The 25244-nt window shown below is 50.1% G+C and overlaps 1 protein-coding gene across 6 annotated transcripts in view; it reads left to right on the top strand.

Moving 5' to 3' along the window:
* The window catches only part of ablim3 (actin binding LIM protein family, member 3), a 514512-nt gene that overhangs the window by 210629 nt on the left and 278639 nt on the right, over positions 1 to 25244 (top strand). For all 6 annotated transcript variants that reach the window (XR_011948320.1, XR_011948319.1, XR_011948323.1 and 3 more), the window contains exon 3: positions 14915 to 15098. Coding sequence is in view for 1 of the 6 variants with exons in the window: in XM_072512118.1 (XP_072368219.1) it covers positions 14915 to 15098 (184 nt within the window). In the remaining 5 variants the exon portion in view is untranslated. The remainder of the gene's footprint in view (positions 1 to 14914; positions 15099 to 25244) is intronic.

Here is a 25244-nt window from a genome sequence, read left to right as displayed (position 1 = left end):
ACAATGAAGATTATTATAAATTAAAAGCGACACAAGGTTTATCGTGAGATAAGAGGATGGCTCTGATAAACATTTTCTTCAGGTGGATGTCGTATCTCTGGTTTATTTATAAGAGCTTCGAAAAGACAAGCTAGTCGAATTGGTAGACGAACTGGAAGTAGAAGTACAAGCCAGAGCGAGGTAATTGAAGTGATTTCTCAACATTTAAATTTGAAAGAGATGCTAGGAACACAGGTGAACCCACAAAGTAGTATAGCACCATTTTCTGGTGGGGACTTTGAGCTGGAGACAGTTTGGTTGCAATTAGAGCATGAAAGGAGTTTAGAAAATATAGACACGGAGCGAAGCAAAAGGAGAAATGGAGAACAAGAAATGGAATTAGAAATGAATAAATTGGACTTAGAGAGAGAGGATAAAAGCAAAACAGAGAGCCTTCCAGCTTCCAGTTAAGGCACTGGAAATTGGCGGGCATCTGCCAGAAAGTCGAGGGGAGCTTAATCTTATAAAGGAGCCCAGTGGCGATTTGTTTAAATTTATACAGGCCCTCCCAAAATTCAGTGAAAAGGAGGTGGAAATATTTTTTAGTGCTTTTGAGAAAGTATCAACCCCAATAGAATGGCCAATAAAGTGGACTTTATCCATGCAGAGTAAATTGATGGGCGGGCAGAGGAAATTTATGCTTCTCTGTCAGAGTGGGAATCTTATGATATGGTGAAAAAGGCTATTCTGGATGCGTATGAATTGGTTTCTGAAGCATATAGGCAAAAGCTTTGGAATTACAAGAGACAGACGGGGCAGACATTTGCCAAATTCGAAAGGGTTAAAGCAGAACAATTTTGATACATGGATATGAGCATTGGGAGTTGCAACCACCTATGTGGCTCTGAGAGAGGTCATTCTCTTTGAGGAGTTTAAGAATTCCCTACCTTCTGTGGTGATATACATCACTGTGTACACAAACGGTTAATGTACATACACTACACCTAGCTAGACACTAGAGGGAACACCAGAGACATGACACACAGGTAGTCAACTAATAGGTCAGTAAGATAGGACACGACCAATGGGCAGTCACAATACACACAGAAGAGACACTACCACAGGAGGGCATTACACCAACCCATATAAAAGGACACATCACACATGCTCAGTCTCTTTCCAGTGAAGACACTCAGTGAGTACACACACAGGGTTGATTGAAACACATCGCTCCCACCACGTGGATTATAGCAGACTGGTTCGTCAGTCTGAGTAGCTATAGCAGGATTAACAGTAGCGTTGAATCCAAGTAGGAAAATTGTTAACAGTAATAAACGTGTTAAAGCTATCTCCAAGTCTGAACCTTCCTTTGTCAGAGTCCACATCAAGGAAGCAGCTTATGCTACGTCAAGAGCATAACAAACACCTTCTAAAATAAAAACCCATGTTGCAGACCTGAGGATGAAAACTGCTAAACAAGCAGCAATTATGGCTGATGATTATGAGCTAAACTATAAATGTAAACTTTTGGTCCATCGCACCCATAGTCTTGAAAAGGATAGGAAGTGGGACAGTAAAAGGAAGGTGGTGGCCAAGATAGAGAATGGATAGCTGGGGATATTATGTGTTAGGTCCAGGAGTTGTCGGAGTGGTTAAGGAGTTCCCAGTGGATGGAGTAGACTTACTTTTGGGGAATGATTTGGCAGGAGTGAAGGTTGTAGCTTCACCCATGATTACAGAGAGTCCAAGGGAAGCATTACAATTAGCACATGAGATACCAACCTGTGGGAGTTAGAAAAACTCATTGGGTGCTAAATGACTCAAAGAAGAAAATGTTGAAAGACGTTGATCACATATCAAATGACATTGTAGTGAATCTAATTCCACCGATACTGTTGAAATTATCTCTGCGAGAATGATTATTCACAGAGATTTGTCAAAGATAAAATCTAGTAGAGGATCAGATTCTGAGAACTCCAAATCCAAGGTGACTATATGAACGAGGAGCCTGAATTTAATAGTAATGGGAGTGACGAAGATTCAGACGAAAGTTCTGAATTCGATTTTGGTTCTGATTATGAGCTGATGATAGACAGCTGTTACCGAATGAATCTATCACTAACTGATCTTGAACAAATGGCAAATAATTCTTCCAAAGCCAGGAAAGAAGACAGCAAATCGGAAGAAGAAAATTAATTGGACTTTTGTAAAATAATTTTTTTACAGCCTCTTGCCGCAAACCCACTGCCATTCACTTCAGGTGCAAATATTTCCCAGAACATGCCTGGCTTGTAGGACAATATACATCATAGCATGGCATCAGTTAGTCAGGACTAGGACAGTAAGAGCCGGGATTCTCCAAAATGGTGGCTAAGTGTTGACGCCGGCGTAAACACCAGAGCGTTTCACGCCGGCATCAACGGGCCCCTTGACCCAGCGATTCACTTACCTGAAGGGGGCCAGCAGGTCGCCGGAGTGCACCGCACAGCTCCGGCTGCCGATACGGGGCCCTGCACTTCTGACTGTGGGTCCCACATGCGCGCAGTGGCCGCCTGTGGCGGCAACCCCACGCAACATGGCGAACCCACACAGCAAGCCATCCCCCACAAAATAGACCTCCCCCCCAGGTCGCGCGGGCAAAATGATCGGAACCCTGGCTGCCCTGGAGGACCCCCCCCCCAGTGACGGATCCCCCCACCGCCCACTAGGGCGGCCGCGGCAGCCGCCACTCCGAGTGCCTGCAGGGTGGAACCATGTTAGAACCACACCAGCGGGAATTCAGCCAGTTGCTGGCGGAGAATCGACACGGGGGCCTCTTTCAATGGCCCCTGACCGGCACCACATTGACCGCGCTCGCATGACTGGCGCCGATTCTCCGGTCCGCGGAGAATCGCGGGAAGGCGTCTGACCCGATTCTCCGCCCCCGCGCCAAACGCGATTCCGCCACGGAGGCTCGGAGAATCCCGGCCAAGGACTGTGAAGTAGCACCAAGCGAACAGCTGGTTAACCCACATCCTCGTCTTCAAGGTAATATCAAAGGAGATAAAATAATCAGTAATCAATTCCTTTTAGACTAATGGGGCTCATTTTAAAAATACCAGTGAGGGCAAAAGAGAGAAGATGAGGAATAAGGAAAGGAAATAGGGGAAGGCTTGAGTGTTTACAGTGAACAAAGAAATGGTTGCCTTTATTTTTTTATTTGTTCATGGAACGCGGGCATAGCTGGCTGGGTCAGCATTTATTGCCCATCCCTAATTGCCCTTGAGGGGGCAGTTAAGAGTTAACCACTTGCTGTGGGTCTGGAATCACATGTAGGCCAGACCGGGTAAAGACTACGGATTTCCTTCCCTAAAGAACATTAGTGAACCAGATGGGTTTTTACGACAATCGACAATGGTTTCATGGTCTTCGTTAGACTTTTAATTCCAGATTTTTATTGAATTCAAATTTCACCATCTGCAGTGGTGGGATTTGAACCTGGGCTCCCACAGCATTACTCTTGGTCTCTGGTTTATTAGTCCAGTGACAATACCACTATGCCACCTTTCCAAAGGGCAAGAAAGAGATAAGGGCAGGTTTAAATTGTATCCATGTAAATGCATAGAGTATGGTGAACAAAATTGGGGAACTGGAAACAGAAATTGCTCTAGCGGGGATATGACATAGTAGCATAGGTAGAAACATGGCTCAAGCCAGAACAGGCCTGGATACTTAACATCCTGGGTATAGGGTGGATAAAAAGGGAGGAGGTGTAGCAGTATTGATCAAAGATAGTATCATAGCCCTTGAGACGCAGTTCCTGAATTAGAATCTACATGGTTAAAGGTGAGAAACATGAAGGGAACAGTTACCTGGGTGGGTATTTATTATGGACCTCCAAGTAGTGGGGAAGAAATAGAATAGTGCATTTGTAGGCAGATTATGGAAATCTGCAGGACAAGTAGGGTTGTGATAGTTGGGGAATTCTATCTTCCCGTTGCTTTTCAATGGGATTTCACATTGAAACCACCTCATGCCGCTGGCAAACCCATGGGTGGGGGTGGAAGGGGGGGGGGGGGGGAGGGGTGCGCTGCCGGCAGGAAAAGTGAATCACAGCAACAGGTGAATTCCAGTCAGGATTAGTCCTGGGGACTGGAGAATTGTAAATGTGACGCCATCACTTAAGAAAGGTGCAAAGGATAACCCAGGAAACTACAGCCTGTCAGCCTGACCTCAACATTGGAAAAACTGATGAAGGCTATAATATGAGATAAGATAAATGTACACTTAAGAGAAAAATATGTCATTACTAGACAGTCAACATGGCTTTGTCAAGCGCAGGTCATGTCTGACAAATTTATTTGAGTTCCTTCACAAGATGACACAAGCAGTAGGTGAGGGTTTTCATAGAATTTACAGTGCAGAAGGAGGCCATTCGGCCCATCGAGTCTGCACCAGCTCTTGGAAAGAGCACCCGAACCAAGGTCAACACCTCCACCCTATCCCCATAACCCAGTAACCCCACCCAACACTAAGGGCAATTTTGGACACTAAGGGCAATTTATCATGGCCAATCCATCTAACCTGCACATCTTTGGACTGTGGGAGGAAACCGGAGCACCCGGAGGAAACCCACGCACACACGGGGAGGATGTGCAAACTCCGCACAGACAGTGACCCAAGCCGGAATCGAACCTAGGACCCTGGAGCTGTGAAGCAATTGTGCTATCCACAATGCTACCGTGCTGCCCGCTGTGTATGTTTTATATTTGGACTTACAGAAAGCATTTGATATGGTGTCACATGGTGGGTTGGTTAGCAAATTAGAAATGATTGGGATTGATGGGTCCTTGACAGCATGGATTAGAAGTTGGCTAAGAGATAGGAAACAGAGGGTAGGTATAGATAGGCATTTCTCAGACTGGAGACGAGTTGAAAGTGGTATTCCCCAGGGCTCAGTGTTGGGACCCTTTCTTTTTCTGATTTATATAAATGATTTAGAGGTGGGTGTTGTGGGTAAAATCTCTAAATTTGCAGTTGATACTAAACTGGAGAGAATCGTAAATTGTTAGGATGATACTGAGCGACTTCAGAGGAACATTGACAAGTTGGCCAAATGGGCAGACACCTGCAGATGAATTTCAATGCAGAGAAATGTGAGGTAATGCATTTGGGAAGAAGAAACATCGGGAGACTATACAGGTTCAATGAGGGGAGGACAGGAGCAGAGGGACCTTGAAATTCAAGCGCTTAATTCTCTGAAGGTGGCCAGGCAAGTTGAAACAATTGTTAAGAAGGCTTATAGGATCCTTGGGTTTATAAATAGAGGCATTGAGTATAAAAGCAAGGAAGTGTTGTTACACCTCAACAAATCATTGGTCAGACCACATTTGGAATACTTTGGAATATTTTGTTCAGTTCTGGGCGCATTATTTAAGGAAGGATGTTAAAACCCGAGAGAGAGTGCAGACGAGATTTATCAGAATGATACCAGTTATGAGGAAGTTTAGATAAAAGGAAAGATTAGTGAAATTGGTCTTGTTCTCCTTAGAGCAGAAATGATTAAGAGGTGACCTTATTGAGGTGTTCAAAATTATGAATAATTTTGACAGGGTAAATAAGGATATTCTGTTTCTACTAGTTGGTAAGTCAGTGAATAGAATTATAGAATTCCTACAGTGCAGAAGGAGACCATTCAGCCCATCGAGTTTGCACTGAACCTCTGAAAGAGCGCCCTACCTATGCCCCATCCTCCCGTTCTATCCCTGTAAACCCACCTAACATTTGGACACTAAGGGGCAATTTAGCATGCCAATCCACCTAACCTGCATGTCTTTGGAGGAAACCAGAGCACCTGGAGGAAACTCACACAGACACAGGGAGAATGCAAACTCTAAAAAGTTGTCCAAGGCCAGAGTTTTAGGCCTAATTGTGACTGGGGTCACAATTTCAAGATTGTCCACAAAAGAGCTAGGAGTGAGATGAGGAGAATCATGTTTATATGAGTATTGTTGGTGTCGTGTTATGTACTCTGGGACAACACAGGCTGCAACTAGATGCAGCTTTAACCAAAAGATACTCCAGACCTTGAAGTCAGTTCAATCTGATTCATTGAACCAGTAGCACAGTTCTCTATGAGTTCAGCTGTCTGCTAACCTAAGTGTGGTTACTCTGTCTGACTGAACCAGACTAGCTCTTAGCCACGTGCTGGAGGTGTGATACTGTAAATACACTCTGACTCACTCTGTAGATGTTCACCAGTGGAAAGAGGCGAGTGTGAGTGCCTTCTGCCCTTTATAGTGAGATATCACCCCTGAGTGTCCTGCCTGCTCATTGGTCATGTCCTGTTCTCTGTGTTCATTAGCTGCCTGGCTGTGCCTGTCTGTATATCATTATCTGCATGTCTGCATATCATGACAGTTGGGATTTGGAATACACTGCCTGGGAGAGTTGTTGAAATCAGATTCCATAGGAGGTTTCAAAGGAGAACTGGATTTATTGAAAGCGATCAATTTAGAGGGCTATGGAGATAGTGCTAGGGAATGTGACTAGCTAGGTAGCTCGTTTGAAAGTTGGGGCAGATATGATGGGCCGAACGGTCGACTTCTGTGCTGTAAAATTCTATGTTGCGAGGGGGAGCATGCAGATGAGAAATAAGAAGGGTCCAGAGATAGTTCCTTGGCAGACACCAGTGTTAACAATGTGGGAGTGGGAACAGGGCCATTACAGGGGATTTGCCGGCTACTCCTTCATAGATCAGAGTGGAACCAAGTGAACAGACCACAATCAGTAAGATTAGGCAACAACACCTCCTCCACGATCATCCTCAACACCGGTGCCCCACAAGGCTGTGTCCTCAGCCCCCTACTATACTCCTTATACACCGATGACTGTGTGGCCAAATTCCCCTCCAACTCGATCTTCAACTTTGCTGATGACACCACCGTAGTGGGTCGGATTTCAAACAATGATTAGACAGAGTACAGGAATGAGATAGAGAATCTGGTGAACTGGTGCGACGACAATAATCTCTCCCTCAATGTCAACAAAACGAAGGAGATTATCATCGACTTTAGGAAGCGTAGTGGAGAACATGCCCCTATCTACATCAATGGGAACAAAGTAGAAAGGGTCGAGAGCTTCAAGTTTTTAGGTGTACAGATCACCAACAGCCTGTCTTGGTCCCCCCATGCCGACACTATAGTTAAGAAAGTCCACCAATGACTCTACTTTCTCAGAAGTCTGAGGAAATTTGGCTTGTCAGCTACGACCCTCACCAACTTCTACAGATGCACCATAGAATGCATTCTTTCTGGTTGTATCACAGCTTGGTATGGAGCCTGCTCTCCCCAAGACCGCAGGAAACTACAAAAGGTTGTGAATGTAGCTCAGTCCATCACGCAAACCAGCCTCCCATCCATTGACTCTATCTATCTCAGAAAGGCAGCCAGCATAATTAAGGACCCCATGCACCCCGGACATACTCTCTTCCGCCTCCTTGTCGGGAAAAAGATACCAAAGTTTGAGGTCACGTACCAATCGACTCAAGAACAGCTTCTTCCCCAATGCCATCAGACTTTTGAATGGACCTACCTCGTATTAAGTTGATCCTTTCTCTACACCTTGCTATAACTGTAACATTATATTCTGCAGTCTCTCCTTCCTTCCATATGTACGGTATGCATTGTTTGTACAGCATGCAAGAAACAATACTTTTCACTGTATACTAATACATGTGACAATAATAAATCAAATCAAATCAAATACAGTCCCACCCAGCTGGACAATGGAGGAAGGGCATTGGAGGAGGATGGTGTGGTCAATTGTGTCAAAGCTTGCATGCACATTGATAACAATGAGGAGTGATAGCTTACCTTTGTCAAAGTCACATTGATGTAGTTTCTGACTTTGATAAGAGCCATTTCAGTACTATGGTGAAGTGGAAACCTGTTTGGAAACCTGATTGAATCCCAGGTTAAAGGAGAAAAGATCTGTAAAGATCTTTAATCTTCATGATATATTTATCTGTATATAAAAATAAAAGAACTGACAATGGGCACAGTGTTGGACCTTAGATTCTTTCAACATGAAAGAATTCAGTGCTAAGAGAGTTAGCCACTGGCCACTGATTCATGTTAGAGGATAGCACTACTGCATTTGTGGACTATGGCACCTTTGCTGTTCCCAAAGCATTAAAACTTATTTATTACTTCAGGAAATTCACTTTAACCAAGCAATCTTTGAAAGAGAAAGACCATAGTCATCACAGTTTTTAATATCCAGTGACAACACTGACCTCTCTCTGAACTGACACTTTAAACTAGAGGACTGAACCTTGGCCCACTGAAATGTGGATCCAACTGTGAGTGAATCTTTTCCTCCCTGCCTCCTGGTATGTATATATTATTCAGGTTTGGTACGAATTTTTATAGATATTTCCAAGTTGATGATTTGACGTTACAGAATTGTCAGCATATTACAGCACAAGTGTTGTTAATTAATAATCAAGCTGGACTAAATCTATTCCAGAGACTTTGGCTTGAATTCTTATGAAAACAATCTAAGACAACCGAGGAGAAAGAACCTTTTTTGGCCTCTGGTTGATGATTTCGGGCACTTTATTTCTCACCAGAAGAGATCTAACAGGGCGCAGCTTATTAACTGCATTATGGGTGCAATATTGTGATCAGTATAGGTTCTTTCCAGGTTGGGAAGCAATATTAGAGGGCTGGTGATGAGCATGGTAGCCTTTTGCAAGTGGTTATTATTTTTATTGTGCCTTATGCAGCAGATCTCTGAGATTGTGGCTTGATGACACCCCATCTGTTACATTTTGAGCTTTCAGTGGTACTATAAGGAATGCAAATTATGAAAAGTTGGTCCAGATTGTGAGTTTTAATGCCATAAATGCACTTTCCTGTGTCCTACCTTGAATATCTTTCTGTTTTTAAGCTTCCTCGCAATATATGGGGCATCACTATTGCCATCACTAAAAACACCTTTTTCCACCTCTGTATTGTCATCTGAATTTGCACTTGGTTCAGCTCATTTCCTTCTGATACCCTCATTTATAACTTCTTTCTCTCTCGACTCAACTATTACAATTCATCCCATGCAATTCTCACACATTCTACCCCCTGCAAACGTAAAAAGAAATATTCAAACATTTTCCATTTTATACATAGCACCAAAACAAAACAATACCCCCTACCCCTTGCACCCACACAACCCCCACCTCTCCCCCCCCCCCCCCCCCCCCCCCCACCCACCCTCCCGAGCAATTAACGGAGACCAACTTTTTGAAATACAGAATAAATGGCTGCCATTTGCGGTAGAACCCTTCAATTGCTCCCCTCATGGTGTACTTGACTCTCTCAAGGTACAGGAACTCCATCAGATCTCCCAGCCACTCTGAGGCACTGGGTGGAGAATCAGACCTCCAGCAGCACTAGCCTCCGAGCAATCAGCGAGGCGACGGCCAGGACATCGGCTCCCGCACCCTTCTGCATCTTCAGCAAGTCTGACAGCCCGAATATGGCCACTAAGGGACAGGGCTCCAGTTAAATGTTCAGAATCACCAGCATGGTGCTAAAGAAGGAAACCCAGAACCCCATGAGTTCAGAACACGACCAGACCATGTGCACATGGTTGGCCGGACCTCTCCCACAATGCTCGTAAAAAATCTACTCATCTTGGCCCGAGTCACATGAGCCCTATGCACTACCTTAAGCTGTATAAAGCCAAACCTCATAGGGCATTATTCCACACTCATCCTCCAGCACCAACCCCAGCTCCTCCTCCCACTTGGCCTTAACACCTTCCATTGATACTGCATCTTCGGCCATAATCCTACTATAGATACCCAAGATACTCTCTGAAAATATACTGCCTCCTATGCCTCAACACAGCAATTCCTTGTTCCCCAACACATCTGTGTTTGTTGACAGACATTAGCTCCCGCTAAAGAAACATCTTCATTTTAATATCCACTCTCTTATTTTCAAATCCTTCTTTGGCTTTGCCCCTTCCCATCTTTATAATTTCCCCCATTCCCCACACCAGCCAGCCTTCTATGATATCAGTGCTTCTTTAATTCTCTTGTGCATTACCGAGTATAATTGCTCCACCATTGAATACTGTGCCTACTGTTGCCTTGGCTCTCAGCTCTTGCCTACACCTCACTTTCCTCTTTCAGACACTCCTTAAAACTTACCGTTTTGACCAGGTTTTTGGCAAACTGACCCTAATGGCCGTGATTTAATGGTCGCATTGCATCCGGCGCGGATCCAGGCACGCAGGTTAAATCGCGGAAGAGGCTGGAATTGGGATCCGTGCCAGGCGCGAATTGGTTTGCATTCTAACCGCCCCTCCCCCATTGGCGGGTTCCAAAACCCGCTCAGACATGATGTGACACCAACTGAGACCAAGTAAAAGCAATCTCCATTTCATTAATGTGACGGAAGCACAATTTTACGGCCTCCCGGGAATTAACCAGTCCCCCAGTGAGAGGCCGCGTGGGCACCGTTCAGCACTCCTATTTAAAAACAGGAAGCTAGCGCAATGGCTGCTGAGGGGAGCTGATGAGGTGAGTAGCTATTTCCAATCCCTGGCATGCGCCCCAGGGCATTGGAGCTGTTGCCCCAGTGCTCGGGGTGGAGTGAGCAATCCCTCAGGGGAAGATGGGCCTGGGCATGGGGTTGGATGCTGTAGATCAAGGGTCGACCCTGGGCTGGATGGTTGGGGGTGGGGGGGGGAGTGGCTTGGCATCCGGGGGGCCATCCTCCAATATTATGCATACCCATAACTAGGGCAACTACAGTCTGTCTGTCTTACCAAACACTTCCAGGTCAGAGCTCTGTTCATAGTTATATGCTGATGGTCACTTTAACTCCCTTTGGCTGTGAGCAGTCTATGGCTGCACGACTGAAGAATATTGCTCATAAAGAATTAGAATTGTTAGTTGTGAGTGCACTTCACAGCTGCAGCCTGCATTTGCTGCTTGCCCTCTGCTGGTCACTGTGGGTGCCTGGAGGCTGCTGTTGCTGTTTCCTTCCTTTTCTGTAGTCGGAAAGAAGGACAATTTTTTCGACGATATCTGGGTCCTGAAACATTGGATCCGCGGATGTATGAGTCCAGAAGGTAATCCGGTTTGAAGTAAGAAGATGGTGTGGGACCTGGTGCGTGATGTTGTTCCAAACAGATTGCTGATGCTTTTGTCGCTGGTGTGGTGAGTGCTGCATGTAACAGGCACATCACCCTGGATTAAACATGCTAGAAGTCAAGGATGTTCAACTGCACCTTAAGCGGCAGGTAAATATGTGGATGGCAGGATTTGGTTCCATGAGATTGGGCCGTGTAGAAGGGCCTGTGCAGCTGCGACTCCTGGACGCAGAATGATGTGGAACAAGTAACACATTGATGGACAGATCATTTTTACAACAAAGTCTGGACATGATAACACATTCTCAGGCTTATCCTCCTCTTCTGTTGAGGAACCTGCGAGTTGTGAAACCGTGTGTTTTTCTTTTTTTGTGAAAATGAGCTGATATATCCTTGTATTGGTATCAATATGGAACGGTGACATTTCCTTGTCGTTTAGTGTGATGTGTGCAATGTTACTGTTGACTGCTTAATAAACAAAATATTCTCAAGTGCATTCTCGTGGGACACGCCATGTCTCAGGTGAGTGTTATTGCTGAGCACTCCAGTCAGACTGTGAGGCCTGGACACTTCGCCTGATTACTGGAGGCGTCAGCACCACATTGGCAGTGGCCAACAATCAAACACTCCAGAGCTGGGATTCAGCACTGGGGATACCCTCGCAACCAGAGGGTGAATGTGTGGATCACGGGGAGCCACCTGAGCACGGTCTCCCTAATGTTCCCGGCAGGGGTCTTGGGTTTAGGAGCCCCTCCAGTGGCCGGGTGTGAGTGTGCAGAGAGCGGGGTCCTCCAGTACAACTGGCTCGGTGGATGGCGTTCACGGAAGGCGGGACACGTAAGGGTGGTGGGAGATCCGGGGGATATGAGGGTCCTGGGGTGGAAGCCCTAACTAATTGTCAGTCTCTCTCCGTCTCCAATTCAATACAGCAACCAAGATGGATGGTGCTGTTGATCCCTCAACGGCACCCCTCACGGTGTTGGTTGCACCCCAAATGGCCAATTGCCGGAGAAGGCAGCAGCATTGATGCAGGCTGGAGGCGGTGGCCCATGTGCAGGGCATCTGAAGACCCGATTGTCCAAGGAGGAACCCAAAGGGGATGCCAGCAATGGCCCAAGGTGCATAGGTGTCGTTTGGCATTTGAGGAGATGATGGACAGTGTGTGCCACATAAGGTTCCGTCTCAACAAAGAGACAGTGCGACATCTCTGCCATATCCTTGGGAACTTGGCATCCCGTGGAGAAGGACACCCGATGGCTGTGAAGGACACCGCAGCCCTGACCTTTAATTCCAGGTTCATTCCAGGATTCGAGTGGGGACTTGTGTGTTATTTTCCAAGCCAAAGCCCCTTATAGTCCCAGGTAGCCGACTATATTAACTTTGAGCTGGACCAAGCCCATCAAGATGCCCAGGCAGCAAGGTTCTCCGCCATTGTCGGGATGCCATAGGTCCAGGGGTAATAGGTGGCGCGAATGTTGCCTTGTGCATACCAGGACATCAAGGAGTGCCTTTCATTAACAGGAAGGGATTCCACTCCCTGAATGTTCAATTAGTGTGAAACCAAAACCTCTGGATCATGCATGTGTGTGCACACTTCCCAGGGACCATGACAGCTATATCCTGGAAACTCAGAGATTCCCGGCGTCTTCGAGAACCACCCCAGGATGACAAGTTGGCTCTTAGCGGGATAAGGGGTACCGGCTGAGGTACTGGCTGATGACACCCGTGCGGAGGCTGGAGACCGATACGGAGATCCAATATAACGAGGCCCATGTTGCCACCCATGCTGTCATTGAGCGGTGCATCGGACTGTTCAAAATGTGGTTCCATTGCCAATACATGAAACATTCTGTCTGACATGAACAACTCACTTGAGACAGGTTATCTGGGTGAAGAGGTAGTGGATCCTCACCTCTGCGGTGCAGGCCAATCTTGTTGTTGGTGACCGCATTCTCCTTCGCTAACCCCGCAATCTCAAGGTCCATTCCTCATAGGGGGTGAGAAGTCTGATGTCCAGAACCCCACATCCCGTCTGGGCCCTTTCCGCATGTTATGGACCAACTTCTCCTGCGGTGACAGAGAGGGGGCATAGTGAGACGTACGCTTGATTCTTCAGGGGGGTCTATGGCAGGTGGCATGTATGGACACCACTCCTTGGCATGGAGGGATTGCGCTGGTGGGTGCCAGGGTGTGCTTGGGCACAGGCGTGGTGGGGAGGGTGAGTAATGCCAGCCCTCGACCTTTTGGGGGTGGGGTGCCAGAGGTCAGGGCGTGGCATGTGGGACTAATGTCGGGGGGCCGGTGTTAACCTACCCTTGCGGCCCGGTGGAGGTTGCTAGTCATCTTCCAACCTTGGACAGCGGTCTTCCTGGTCACGCTGCCCGAACTGACGGCTGCTTCTGCTGTCACTGCCTCCCAGGCAGTGTGGGCAGTCCTGTTGCTGGTCCTCCGACCCCCTTTGGGGAATAGGGTGTCCCATCTCACATCCACAGCAACAGCAACCTGGCCAGATCAGCATCCCCGAAGCGTGGAGCAGGTCTACGTTGTGCCATCGTCGTGTGCTGCTTGGAAGTGAGTTCGGAGGAATGGCTTATGAACAGCTTGCCCTTATTAGCGGGGAACTACCGGGCGCAATTTCGGCAAATGAACTGGTGGGACAACCAGTTCCACCATGAAGCTCGTGGGGGTTCATTTTCGGCACAAAGTGCTTTTAATAGGGTTTGTGGTCTTGTTGGGTCGGCCGCTGAGAAGCACCTGAGAAGTCGCGCCCGATATGACACCGAGAACTATTCCCATCAAATCGCACCAGTGTCTCCTTGCATGGTGTGGTATCGTATTTTGGTTTATAATGCTCCTGTGACATGCCTTGGGACATTTCATAAAGTTAAAGGCATTTTATAAGAATAAGTTGATGATTTGTGAGTACAAAGCATTTTTGAGTGTTAGAATGATAGAATCTCTACAGTGCAGAAGGAGGCCATTCAGCCCATCGAGTCTGTAAAGAACCTCTGAATGAGCATCCTACCTAGGCCCACTCCCCCACCCTATCCCTGTAACCCTGGACACTAAGGGGCAATTTTAGCATGGCCATCCGATTTGGCCTGCACCTCTTTGGACTGTGGGAGAAAACCAGAGCACTCGGAGGACATGCACAGGCACGCGGAGAACGTGCAAACTGCACATAGACGGTCACCCTTCTACAATATTAAGTTCTTTATTTTGCATTTTACTGATATTGAAACTTGTCCAATCATGGGGAAATTTAGGGACAACAGATTGGTGGGTGGTTCAACAGCTGCGTGTGTTTGTGATCTGGATAGGTTGTGTCTGGACATGTAGTCAACCCAATCGTGCAGGGGTTGAGAGGGAAGAGTGGGTGGTATTCAGTGATTGCAAGGTTTGGGGTTTTCCAATTATGGAGTTGTATCTGACCATGCTCCAATATCTTTTCAGTGGTGTAGCATCATAATTTCAATTGTTCACACTCACAGACGTTTTCACTCATTAATGTAAAGGATGAATTCTTTGTATTTCTTTGAATTATTCTTATTGAAAAGACAAATGTAGATCAGTCATTAACTTTCTAACATCTAAAATTTAAACCTCATCATCTACTCAGTTGTAATTTTAGGTTGAATTAGATCAAATAGTATGTAAAACAGGATAACGTCAGCTTCTGACCGATTGGATCAAGTTCACATTTTAAATGTTCAAATAACACCAATGCTGAGATTTAGGGTGCAGCCAGGTGGTGGGCTGAAGCATATCGGGTCTCATAATTATTGTTGTTTTACAGTTTGTGGCTCCGACTTGGCACAAGCAAACTTCTTCTACAAAAATGGAGAATACATCTGCACCTTGGATTACCAACGAATGTACGGGACTCGTTGTGACAGTTGTGGAGACTTCATTGGTGGAGAGGTGATCTCAGCTCTTGGACGGACATTCCATCCAAAGTGCTTTGTTTGCACAGTCTGCAGGTAACCGGAAGAAAAAAAATCGTACTGAGCATGAATATAATTTCTTCAATATGATTAGTAAATGGTGTGTTTACAGGATGAGAGTCCAAATGAAAAAGTGAAGGCTGTACATTAGCTGATCAGAACCAATGCCAAACAATATTTAGGTAGCATATTTAGATCTTTTCATTCCCTTCTTCCCTTTATATCCCCCGTCTCTGCACTGCCTTCTAAATTGTTACATCCTAACTTCTTCCAGTTCTGATGAAAGGACTTCAAGCTGAAATGTTCGCGTCCATTTCACCCCTCTGCAAGTGCTGCCAGCTGGCGAGCAGAGTGTTTCTAGCATTTTCTCTTTTTTAGTTTCAGATTTCTAGCATCTGCAATATCTTGCTTTAGTCTTAGCACAAATGGACGTCGGATGTAGTGCAGCGTCCACTTTGAGAATATTTCATAGCATCACTACGCTCCCTCACACTGTTGTCACACGGGGCAATGGGGGTGTAGAAATGCAGTCGAATGACAACGACATTGGCTCCATGGGAGAGGCCGATATCTCTGCGGGAAAGGTGATGTACTTCTGTCTCCTTACAGAGGGCATCTGCCACCTGATTAATGGCCATATGGACGGCAAACTGCCGATGTTACTTAAGTAACCTGTTGTAGTCTGAAATGAGGCTTTGGCTTTGAACTTGAGGAGTCAGTGGTGGTGCTGCGTGCGCCTCAGTGTTTTCCTCCAATTTGTGCTGCAACAGATCATACAAGTCAGGAACCGCCAACCAGCTTAAGTCTCTCCGCACACCGCTTCCCTGTGATGTTGAGGTACTTTGGGCTGGATTCTCCGTTTCAGAGACTAAGTGCTGACACTGGGACTGAATCAGTGGTGTTCTACGACCACGGAAGCGTCGCCGCTCCTGAGCAATTCAGGATCCGTTAATGAGCTAGCACCGGCGCCAGGTGGAACGAGAGCAATTCCAATGAAAAACAGTGTCCGATTCACCAGGATCGGGATTGGCACTCGAGAGGATGACAAGATGCAGCCGCAAGTAAGCACTCCACTCCCTGTCGTGTTGGGTGTTCTGATGTACAAACGATCCAACACGGCTGGAGATGGTGTAACTCAATTTTATTAACTATTGTCGGAGAATCTCAGCGGTTGCCGACCAGCCGCCCTCCGGAAAGTGTATGCGGACATTATCTCCAGGCGCCAGGGCAGGAAGATCAGTCGCCCAAGCATCATGTGTCGCCTTTTGTTGCTCACGCTGTTGCTGCATCCGCCGAAGTACCGGAGCATGGTCGAGGTCTGGGACGTGAATGGATGGCACAGTGGTCCTGAGGGTGCAACCCATAAGCAACTGGGCCGGCGATAGGCCCGTGGACAGTGGGGCCGAGCGATAGGCCAGCAAGGCGAGGCAGAAGTCAGATCCTGCATCAGCAGCCTTGCAGAGGAGCCTTTTAACGATAAGGATGCCCTTTTCTGCTTTGCCATTCGACTGAGGATGCAGAGGACTGGACGTCACGTGTGTGAAGTTGTATGAGCTGGCGAAGGAAGACCATTCCTGAATCGCAAAGCAGGGGCCATTGTCTGACATCACGGTGAGCGGAATGCCGTGGCGAGCAAAGGTCTCTTTGAAGGCCTGGATGACAGCCGATGACGTGGTGTCGTGCATGCGTATGACCTCTGGATAGCTGGAAAAGTAGTCGATGATGATGATGTAGTCCCTGCCGAGCGCATGGAACAGGTCCACGCCCACCTTCGACCAGGGGGACGTGACCAACTCATGGGGCTGAAGGGTCTCACGGGGCTGTGCCGGCTGAAACCGCTGACAGGTGGGGCAATTGAGCACAGTGTTAGCAATGTCCTCACTTATACGGCCAGTACACATCCTCCCGGGCCCTCCGCCGGCACTTCTCAATGCCGAGATGGCCTTCGTGCAGTTGTTTTAAAACAAGCCGGTGCATGCTGTGTGGGATCACGATGCGGTCCAGCTTCAGGAGGACACCATCAACGACTGCCAAGTCGTCCTGAACGTTATAAAACTGTGGGCATTGTCCCTTGAGCCACCCGTCCGTCATGTGGCGCATCACACGTTGCAGAAGTGGGTCGGCCGCAGTCTCATGTCGAATGGGGGTCAGGCGTGCATCAGTGGCCGGCAGATTGGCAGAAGTGAAGGCTACATGTGCGTCGACTTGGCAAACGAACCCCTCAGGGTCGGACGGCGTGTTGACTACCCTGGACAGAGCGTCTGCTATGATGAGGTCCTTACCCGGGGTGTAGACAAGTTGAAAGTCGTACCTCCAGAGTTTGAGCAGAATGCGCTGGAGGCGAGGGGTCATATCATTGAGGTCCTTTTGAATGATGCCAACCAGCGGGCGATGGTCAGTCTCCACGGTGAACTGGGGAAGGCCATACACATAGTCGTGGAACTTGTCAATGCCAGTCAACAGGCCTAGGCACTCCTTTTCAATCTGCGCATAGCGCAGCTCTGTGGGGGTCATGACCCGTGACACATAGGCGACTGGGGCCCATGATGAGGCGTCATCCCGTTGCAGGAGGACCGCCCAATGCCGGACTGGCTGGCGTCAGTCGAGATTTTTGTCTCCCTTGCAGGATCGAAAAACCCCAGTACCGGGGCGGTGGTGAGCTTGACCTTGAGCTCCTCCCATTCACGCTGGTGGGTGGGAAGCCACTGGAATTCAGTTGTCTTCCTGACAAGGTGCCGGAGAGCTGTAGTGTGGGAAGCAAGGTTGGAGATGAACTTCCCCAGGAAGTTGACCATTCTGAGAAAGCGTAGCACCGTCTTCTTGTCTGTGGGCTTCTGCATGGCCTTGATGGCTGCCACCTTGTCGGCATCCGTCCGCACTCCCAACCGGGAGATGTGGTCCCCCAGGAACTTCAGCTCGGTTTGTCCAAAAGAGCATTTGGCTCAGTTAAGACGCAGGCCCTGGTCACGTATCCGTTTAAAGACGCGCTGAAGGCGACTGATGTGCTCCTGCGGTGTGGTGGACCAAATAATGATGTCGTCTACATAGACGCACACCCCTTCGATGCCCTCCATCATCTGTTCCATGATGCGATGGAACACTTCAGAGGCTGATATGATGCCAAATGGCATCCTATTGTAGCAGTATCTGCCAAATGGACTGTTGAAAGTGCACAGCTTCCTGCTGGACTGATTCAATTGAATCTGCCAAAAGCCCTTTGAGGCATCAAGCTTGGTGAATATTTTTGCCCAAGCCATCTCGGACGTGATCGCCTCACATTTGGGTATGGGGTAGTGTTCCCTCATTATGTTGCGATTTAAGTCTTTCGGGTCTATACAGATCCGGATCTCGCCGGAAGGCTTCTTTTTTAAAAATATAATTTTTATTAAAGGTTTTCATAAAATATCAATAACAAAATTAGAAAGAAAAAAGAACCCAACAGGGTTAAGTACAAAACACAATCTAAAAAAGCAACCCCCCCGCCCCCCCCCGTACATAAATAATAAATTAACGTTAACACCCCGACTTAACACAACAGGTGTATACACCCCCTCAGACCCTCCAGTGTAAATAACATAAACAAAAATAAAGTAAACCCCCCCCCCCCCCCCGAGCTGCTGCTGCCGTTGACCAATGTCTATCGTTCTGCCAGAAAGTCTAAGAACGGTTGCCACCGCCTAAAGAACCCTTGTACCGACCCTCTCAAGTCAAATTTCACCCTCTCCAATTTAATGAACCCTGCCATATCGCTGATCCAGGATTCCACACTTGGGGGCCTCGCATCTTTCCACTGAAGGAGAATCCTTCGCCGGGCTACCAGGGACGCAAAGGCCAGAATTCTGGCCTCTTTCGCCTCCTACACTCCCGGCTCCTCTGCCACCCCAAATATTGCGAGCCCCCAGCCCGGTCTGACCCTGGATCCTACCACCCTCGACACCGTCCTCGCTACGCCCTTCCAAAATTCCTCCAGCGCTGGGCATGCCAGAACATATGGGTGTGATTTGCTGGGCTCCCTGAGCACCTAACACACCTGTCCTCACCCCCAAAGAACCGGCTCATCCTTGTTCCGGTCATGTGTGCGCTGTGCAGCACCTTAAACTGTATGAGGCTGAGCCTCACGCACGAAGAGGAAGAATTCACCCTCCCTAGGGCATCTGCCCACGTCCCCTCTTCGATCTCCTCTCCCAACTCCTCCCACTTACCTTTCAACTCCACCACCGGGGCCTCCTCCTCCTGCATCACCTGGTAAGTTTCCGAGATCTGCCCCACTCCCACACCCCCCCCCCCCCCGCCCCCCCGAGAGCACCCTGTCCTGTACTGTGTGTGGCAGTAGCCGCGGGAATTCCACCACCTGCCGTCTGGCAAACGCCCTTACCTGTAAGTACCTGAAGGTGTTCCCTGGGGGGAGCCCGTACTTCTCCTCCAGCTCACCCAAGCTCGCGAACTTCCCGTCCACAAACAGGTCCTCCAACTTTCGTATCCCTGCCCTGTGCCACCCCGAAAACCCTCCACCTGTTCTTCCTGGGGCGAACCGGTGGTTACCCCGTAATGGGGTCCACGCCGAGGACCCAACTTCCCCCCTATGCCGGCGTCACTGCCCACAAATTTTGAGGGCCGCCACCACCACCGGGCTCGTGGTATACCTCCTTGGAGGGAGCGGCAGCGGCGCCGTTGCCAGCGCCCCCAGATTCGTACCCACACAGGACGCCGTCTCCAGCCTCTTCCATGCAGAGGCCCTCCCCCTCCATCACCCACTTGCATACCATCGTCGCATTGGCGGCCCAGTAGTACCCACAGAGGTTGGACAGCGCCAGCACCCCCCCTATCTCTACTCCGCTCCAGGAACACCCTTCTCACCCTCGGAGTCCCTCGCGCCCACACAAACCCCATTAGACTCCTGTTAACGCGCCTGAAAAAAGCCTTCGGGATAAACACGGGGAGGCACTGGAACAGGAACAAAAACCTTGGGAGCACCGTCATTTTGATTGACTGCAACCTACCCGCCAAGGACAGCGGCAACGCGTCCCACCTCTTGAACTCCTCCTCCATTTGCTCCACCAGCCTTGTAAAGTTAAGCCTATGCAGGGCCCCCCAGCTCCTGGCCACCTGGACCCCCAAACATCTGAAGCTCCTCTCCGCCCTTTTTAGTGGGAGCTCGCCAATCCCCCTCTCCTGATCCCCTAGCTGAACTACGAACAGCTCGCTCTTCCCCATATTGAGCTTGTACCCCGAAAAGTCCCCGAATTCCCTAAGGATCCTCATTACCTCTGGCATTCCTCCCACCGGGTCTGCCACATACAGCAGCAGGTCGTCCGCATAAAGCGACACCCTATGCTCCTCCCCACCCCGCACCAACCCCCTCCAGTTCCTCAACTCTCTCAGTGCCACAGCCAGGGGTTTGAATCGCCAGTGCGGAGAGCAGGGGGGACAGGGGACACCCCTGTCTCGTCCCTCGGTGCAACCGAAAGTACTCGGACCTCCTCCTATTTGTGGCCACACTCGCCATCGGGACCTCATACAACAACCCAACCCACCTGACAAACCCCTCCCCAAACCCGAACCTCTTCAGCACTTCCCACAGGTACCCCCACTCTACCCTATCGAAGGCTTTCTCAGCGTCCATCGCCACCACTATCTCTGCCTCCCCCTCCCTCGCCGGCATCATGATAACGTTCAAAAGCCTCCGCACATTCGCGTTCAACTGTCTCCCCTTCACAAACCCAGCCTCGTCTTCATGGTTGATCTGCGGCACCCCATCCTCAATTCTCGTGGCTAAGACCTTCGCCAGCACCTTGGCATCTACATTTAGCAAGGAAATTGGTCTGTAAGACCCACATTGCAGGGGATCCTTGTCCCGCTTCAGGATCTAGGAGATCAGTGCCCGGGACATCGTCGGGGGTAAAGCCCCCCCCCCCCTCCCTTGCCTCATTAAAGGTCCTAACTAACAGCGGGCCCAACAGGTCCATATATTTTTTATTGAACTGGACCGGGAAACCGTCCGGGCCCGGTGCCTTCCCCGCCTGCATGCTTCCTATCCCTTTGATCAGCTCCTCCAGCCCAATCGGGGCCCCCAGTCCCGCCACCAGTCCCTCTTCCACCTTTGGAAACCTCAATTGGTCCAGGAAACGGCCCATCCCTCCCTCCTCCCGTGGGGGCTCGGATCGGTACAATTCCTCGTAGAAGACCCTGAAGACCCCATTGATGCCAACCCCACTCCGCACCACGCTCTCTCCCCTGTCCTTAACTCCCCCGATCTCCCTAGCTGCGTCCCGCTTCCGAAGCTGATGCGCCAGCATCCGGCTTGCCTTTTCCCCATACTCGTAGACCGCCCCCAGGGCCTTCCTCCACTGCACCTCCGTATTCCTGGTGGTCACCAGGTCGAATTCGGCCTGGAGGCTGCGCCTCTTCCTCAACAATCCTTCCTCAGGCTCTTCTGCATACCTCCTGTCTACCCTCACCATCTCCCCCTCCAGCCTCTCCCTCTCCCTCCGCTCCTTGTGGGCCCTGATGGAGATCAGCTCTCCCCTCACCACCGCCTTCAGTGCCTCCCATACCATCCCCACTCGGACCTCCCCATTGTCGTTGGTCTCCAAGTACCTCTCTATACTTCCTCGGACCCGCTCGCTCACCTCCTTGTCCGCCAACAGCCCCACCTCCAAGCACCACAGCGGGCGCTGGTCCCTCTCCTCCCCCATCTCCAAGTCCACCCAATGCGGGGCGTGGTCCGAAATGGCTATTGCCGAATACTCGGTATCCTCTACTCTCGCTATCAGCGCCCTACTCAAAATGAAAAAGTCGATTCGAGAATAAGCCTTATGGACATGTGAGAAGAATGAAAATTCCCTAGCCCCCGACCTTGCAAATCTCCAAGGGTCCACCCCTCCCACTTGGTCCATAAATCCCCTCAACACTCTAGCCGCCGCCGTCTTCCTACCCGTCCTAGACCTGGAGCGATCCAGTGCCGGATCCAACATTGTGTTAAAGTCTCCCCCCATTATCAGGCCCCCCATTTCCAAGTCTGGGATCCGACCCAACATACGCCGCATGAAACCCGCATCGTCCCAGTTCGGAGCATACACATTGACCAGTACCACCCTCTCTCTCTGGTAACTTACCACTTACCATTATGTACCTACCGCCATTATCTGCCACAATGCTCAACGCCTCGAATGACACGTTCTTTCCCACCAAGATTGCCACCCCTCGATTTTTGGCATCCAGCCCCGAGTGAAACACCTGACCTACCGCTCCTTTCCTCAGTCTTACCTGGTCTGCCACCTTCAGGTGTGTCTGCTGGAGCATAACCACATCCGCCTTGAGCCCCTTCAGGTGCGCGAACACGCGGGCCTGCTTAACCGGCCCATTCAGTCCCCTTACATTCCAGGTTATCAGCCGGATCAAGGGGCTACCCGCCCCCCTCTCCCCCGCCGATTAGCCATGACCCCTCCTCGGCCAGCCACGCGCCCGTTCCGCACAGCGGCATACCCCCGTCTCGACCCCCCCCCACTCGTTCCAGTTCCTCCTTGACCTTAGCAGCAGCAACTCGATCCCCACCCCCCCCTCCCCCGGCTAAGACCCATCCTAGCTGGTTTACCCCCCCCATTGCACTTCCGCAAGTCAGCTGACTCCTGCTGACCACGGCCACTCCTGCCTCCCCTTCGACTCCTCCCATTGTGTGGCACACCCTCCTCTCCCGCTCCCCATCCACAGGCGCTCCCCCTCCCCCTCCGTTCTAAGCGCTGGAAACAATCCTCGCTTCCCCTCCCCGGCCCCCCCCCCCCCCCAGTCTTCGGCGCGGGAAAAAATCCCGCGCTCTCCACCTACTAGGCCCCACCACCAACCAAAACAGAGCCCAACCCGCACCATCCACCCTCCCCAACCCGAAAGAGAAAATCAAAGAGAAAAAGAAACCCAAAACAATGCAAAGGCACCCCCCCCCCCCCCCCCCGAACCAAAAATAGGCATAACATATCCACCGCAGTCCCCAATCGCCCATCCCGACCCTCAGTCTGTGTCTAGCTTCTCGGCCTGAACAAAGGCCCACGCCTCCTCCAGAGACTCAATATAATGGTGACGGTCCTTGTAGGTAACCCACAGTCGCGCCGGCTGCAACATGCCAAACTTCACCCCCTTCCTGTGCAGCACCGCCTTCGCTCGATTGTACCCGGCCCTCCTCTTCGCCACCTCCGCACTCCAGTTCTGATATATCCGAACCTCCACGTTCTCCCACCTGCTGCTCCTCTCCTTCTTGGCCCACCTGAGCACACACTCCCGATCGACGAACCGATGGAACCGCACCAGCACCGCCCGCGGAGGCTCGTTAGCCTTGGGCCTCCTCGCCCACACTCTATGGGCCCCTTCTAGCTCTAGGGGCCCCTGGAAGGACCCCGCTCCCATCAGCGAGTTCAACATGGTGACCACATAGGCTCCCACGTCCGGCCCCTCCAGCCCCTTCGGGAGGCCCAGAATCCGCAGATTCTTCCGTCTCGACCGATTCTCCATCTCCTCGATCCGCTCCTGCCATTTCTTGTGGAGCGCCTCGTGCGCCTCCACCTTTACCGCCAGGCCTAGGATCTCGTCCTCATTGTCAGAGATCTTTGTCGACCCTCTCGGATCGCCACCCCCTAGGCCGTCTGTGTCTCCAGCAGCTTATCAATAGAAGCCTTCATCGGCTCTTGCAGGTCCGTTTTAATCTCTCTGAGGCAGCGCTGGATACCCTCCTGTTGCTCCTCTGCCCACTGCCTCCACGCTGCCTGGTCTCCGCCCGCCGCCATTTTGTCCTTCTTCCCTCCCTTCTTCTGGTCCACCACCACCTTTTTTGTTGCCCCGCTCCTAGTTAAAGCCATATACTGACGGGGAGCTATTATTAACTCCTTCCCACACCGGGAAACGTTGAGAAAGTGCCCTTGGGGGCCCTGAAAAGAGCCCAAAAGTCCGTTTTTGCGGGAGCCGCCGAATGTGCGACTTAGCTCCGCATAGCCGCAACCGGAAGTATCGAGAGGGAATCCTTCTGGCAATGTTCGCTTCACCAATCTGCCCCAAAAAGTCTATGGAAACTCCTGAAAAAGGTCTGAGAGTCCATTCCAGACGGGAGCGGCCGAATGCGTGACCTACTCCTCCATGGCCGCCACCGGAAGCCTCGTCCCCGCTACTCCAATGGCCTTGGTAGATCTTTTCACAGTTTTTCCCTATGCTGCTAGAATTCACCTTTAATAGAGGCCCTCAAGTCAGCTTGCAGCTTTAAGCTTGCCCTTCCCCTGCCGACATGCTGGAAGAGGCCCCTCTCTCCTCTGCAGTTACAGCCAGATCTTTTACTGTTTCTGCTGGGTCTGGTAACCAAAAGACATACCATTCCTGGGGGACACTATCAGGGGAATGTTGCAGTCTTCTTCCCACACCGGGATAGGTCAAAAAAATGTCGTGGAGGCCCTGTAAAAGAGCCCAAAAGTCCGTTCCAAGCGGGAGCTACCGAATATGCAACCTAGCTCTGCATAGCCGCACCCGGAAGTCCCGCCGGAAGGCTTCTTGACGTACACCATGGAGCTGACCCATGGAGTCGGCTCTATTACCCGGGAAAGCACTCCTTGGTCCTGAAGCTGCTGTTTGAGGCGGTCCTTGAGGAGTGCTGAGACCCTGCGAGGTGCGTGAACTACCGGGGTGGCATCCTGTTTAAGCCGGATTTTGTATGTGTAGGGCAGTGTGCCCATTCCCTCGAAAACATCCTGGTTGTGCGTGAGGATTGAGTTGAGCTGCGCTCTAAAGTCTGCATCTGGGAAATCGGACGTGCCTTCTGGAGAGAGAGAGTGCACGCCTGCGCGCCTAGCAGAGAGTCCTTTGAGGAGCCCACAATTTCGAATGGTAGTGTGGCTTTACGTGAGTTGTGTGTCACTTCGAGCTGGCACGACCCCGTGGCGGGGATGACGTTGCCATTATAGTCAACGAGTTGACAGTTGGATGGCAGAATAGGTGGTTTAACCTTCAGGTTCTGGAATGCTGACCATGCGAGGAGATTGGCAGAGGCACCAGTGTCCAGGCGGAATGTGATCTGGGATCGGTTGACCTTCAAGGTGGCACACCACTCGTCGTCCGGATCAATGCTGTGCACTGACAGCGGCTGGTGCATTCGACTTGGGGGCAGCTTATTCTTGTTGATGACAGCAACGCGGAAGGGCTCCCTGTCCT

The sequence above is a fragment of the Scyliorhinus torazame genome, chromosome 7 (genome assembly GCF_047496885.1).
Source record: "Scyliorhinus torazame isolate Kashiwa2021f chromosome 7, sScyTor2.1, whole genome shotgun sequence".
NCBI lineage: Eukaryota > Metazoa > Chordata > Chondrichthyes > Carcharhiniformes > Scyliorhinidae > Scyliorhinus > Scyliorhinus torazame.
Note: the sequence above shows the minus strand (reverse complement) of the source record. Positions and strands in the feature narration are given on the sequence as shown.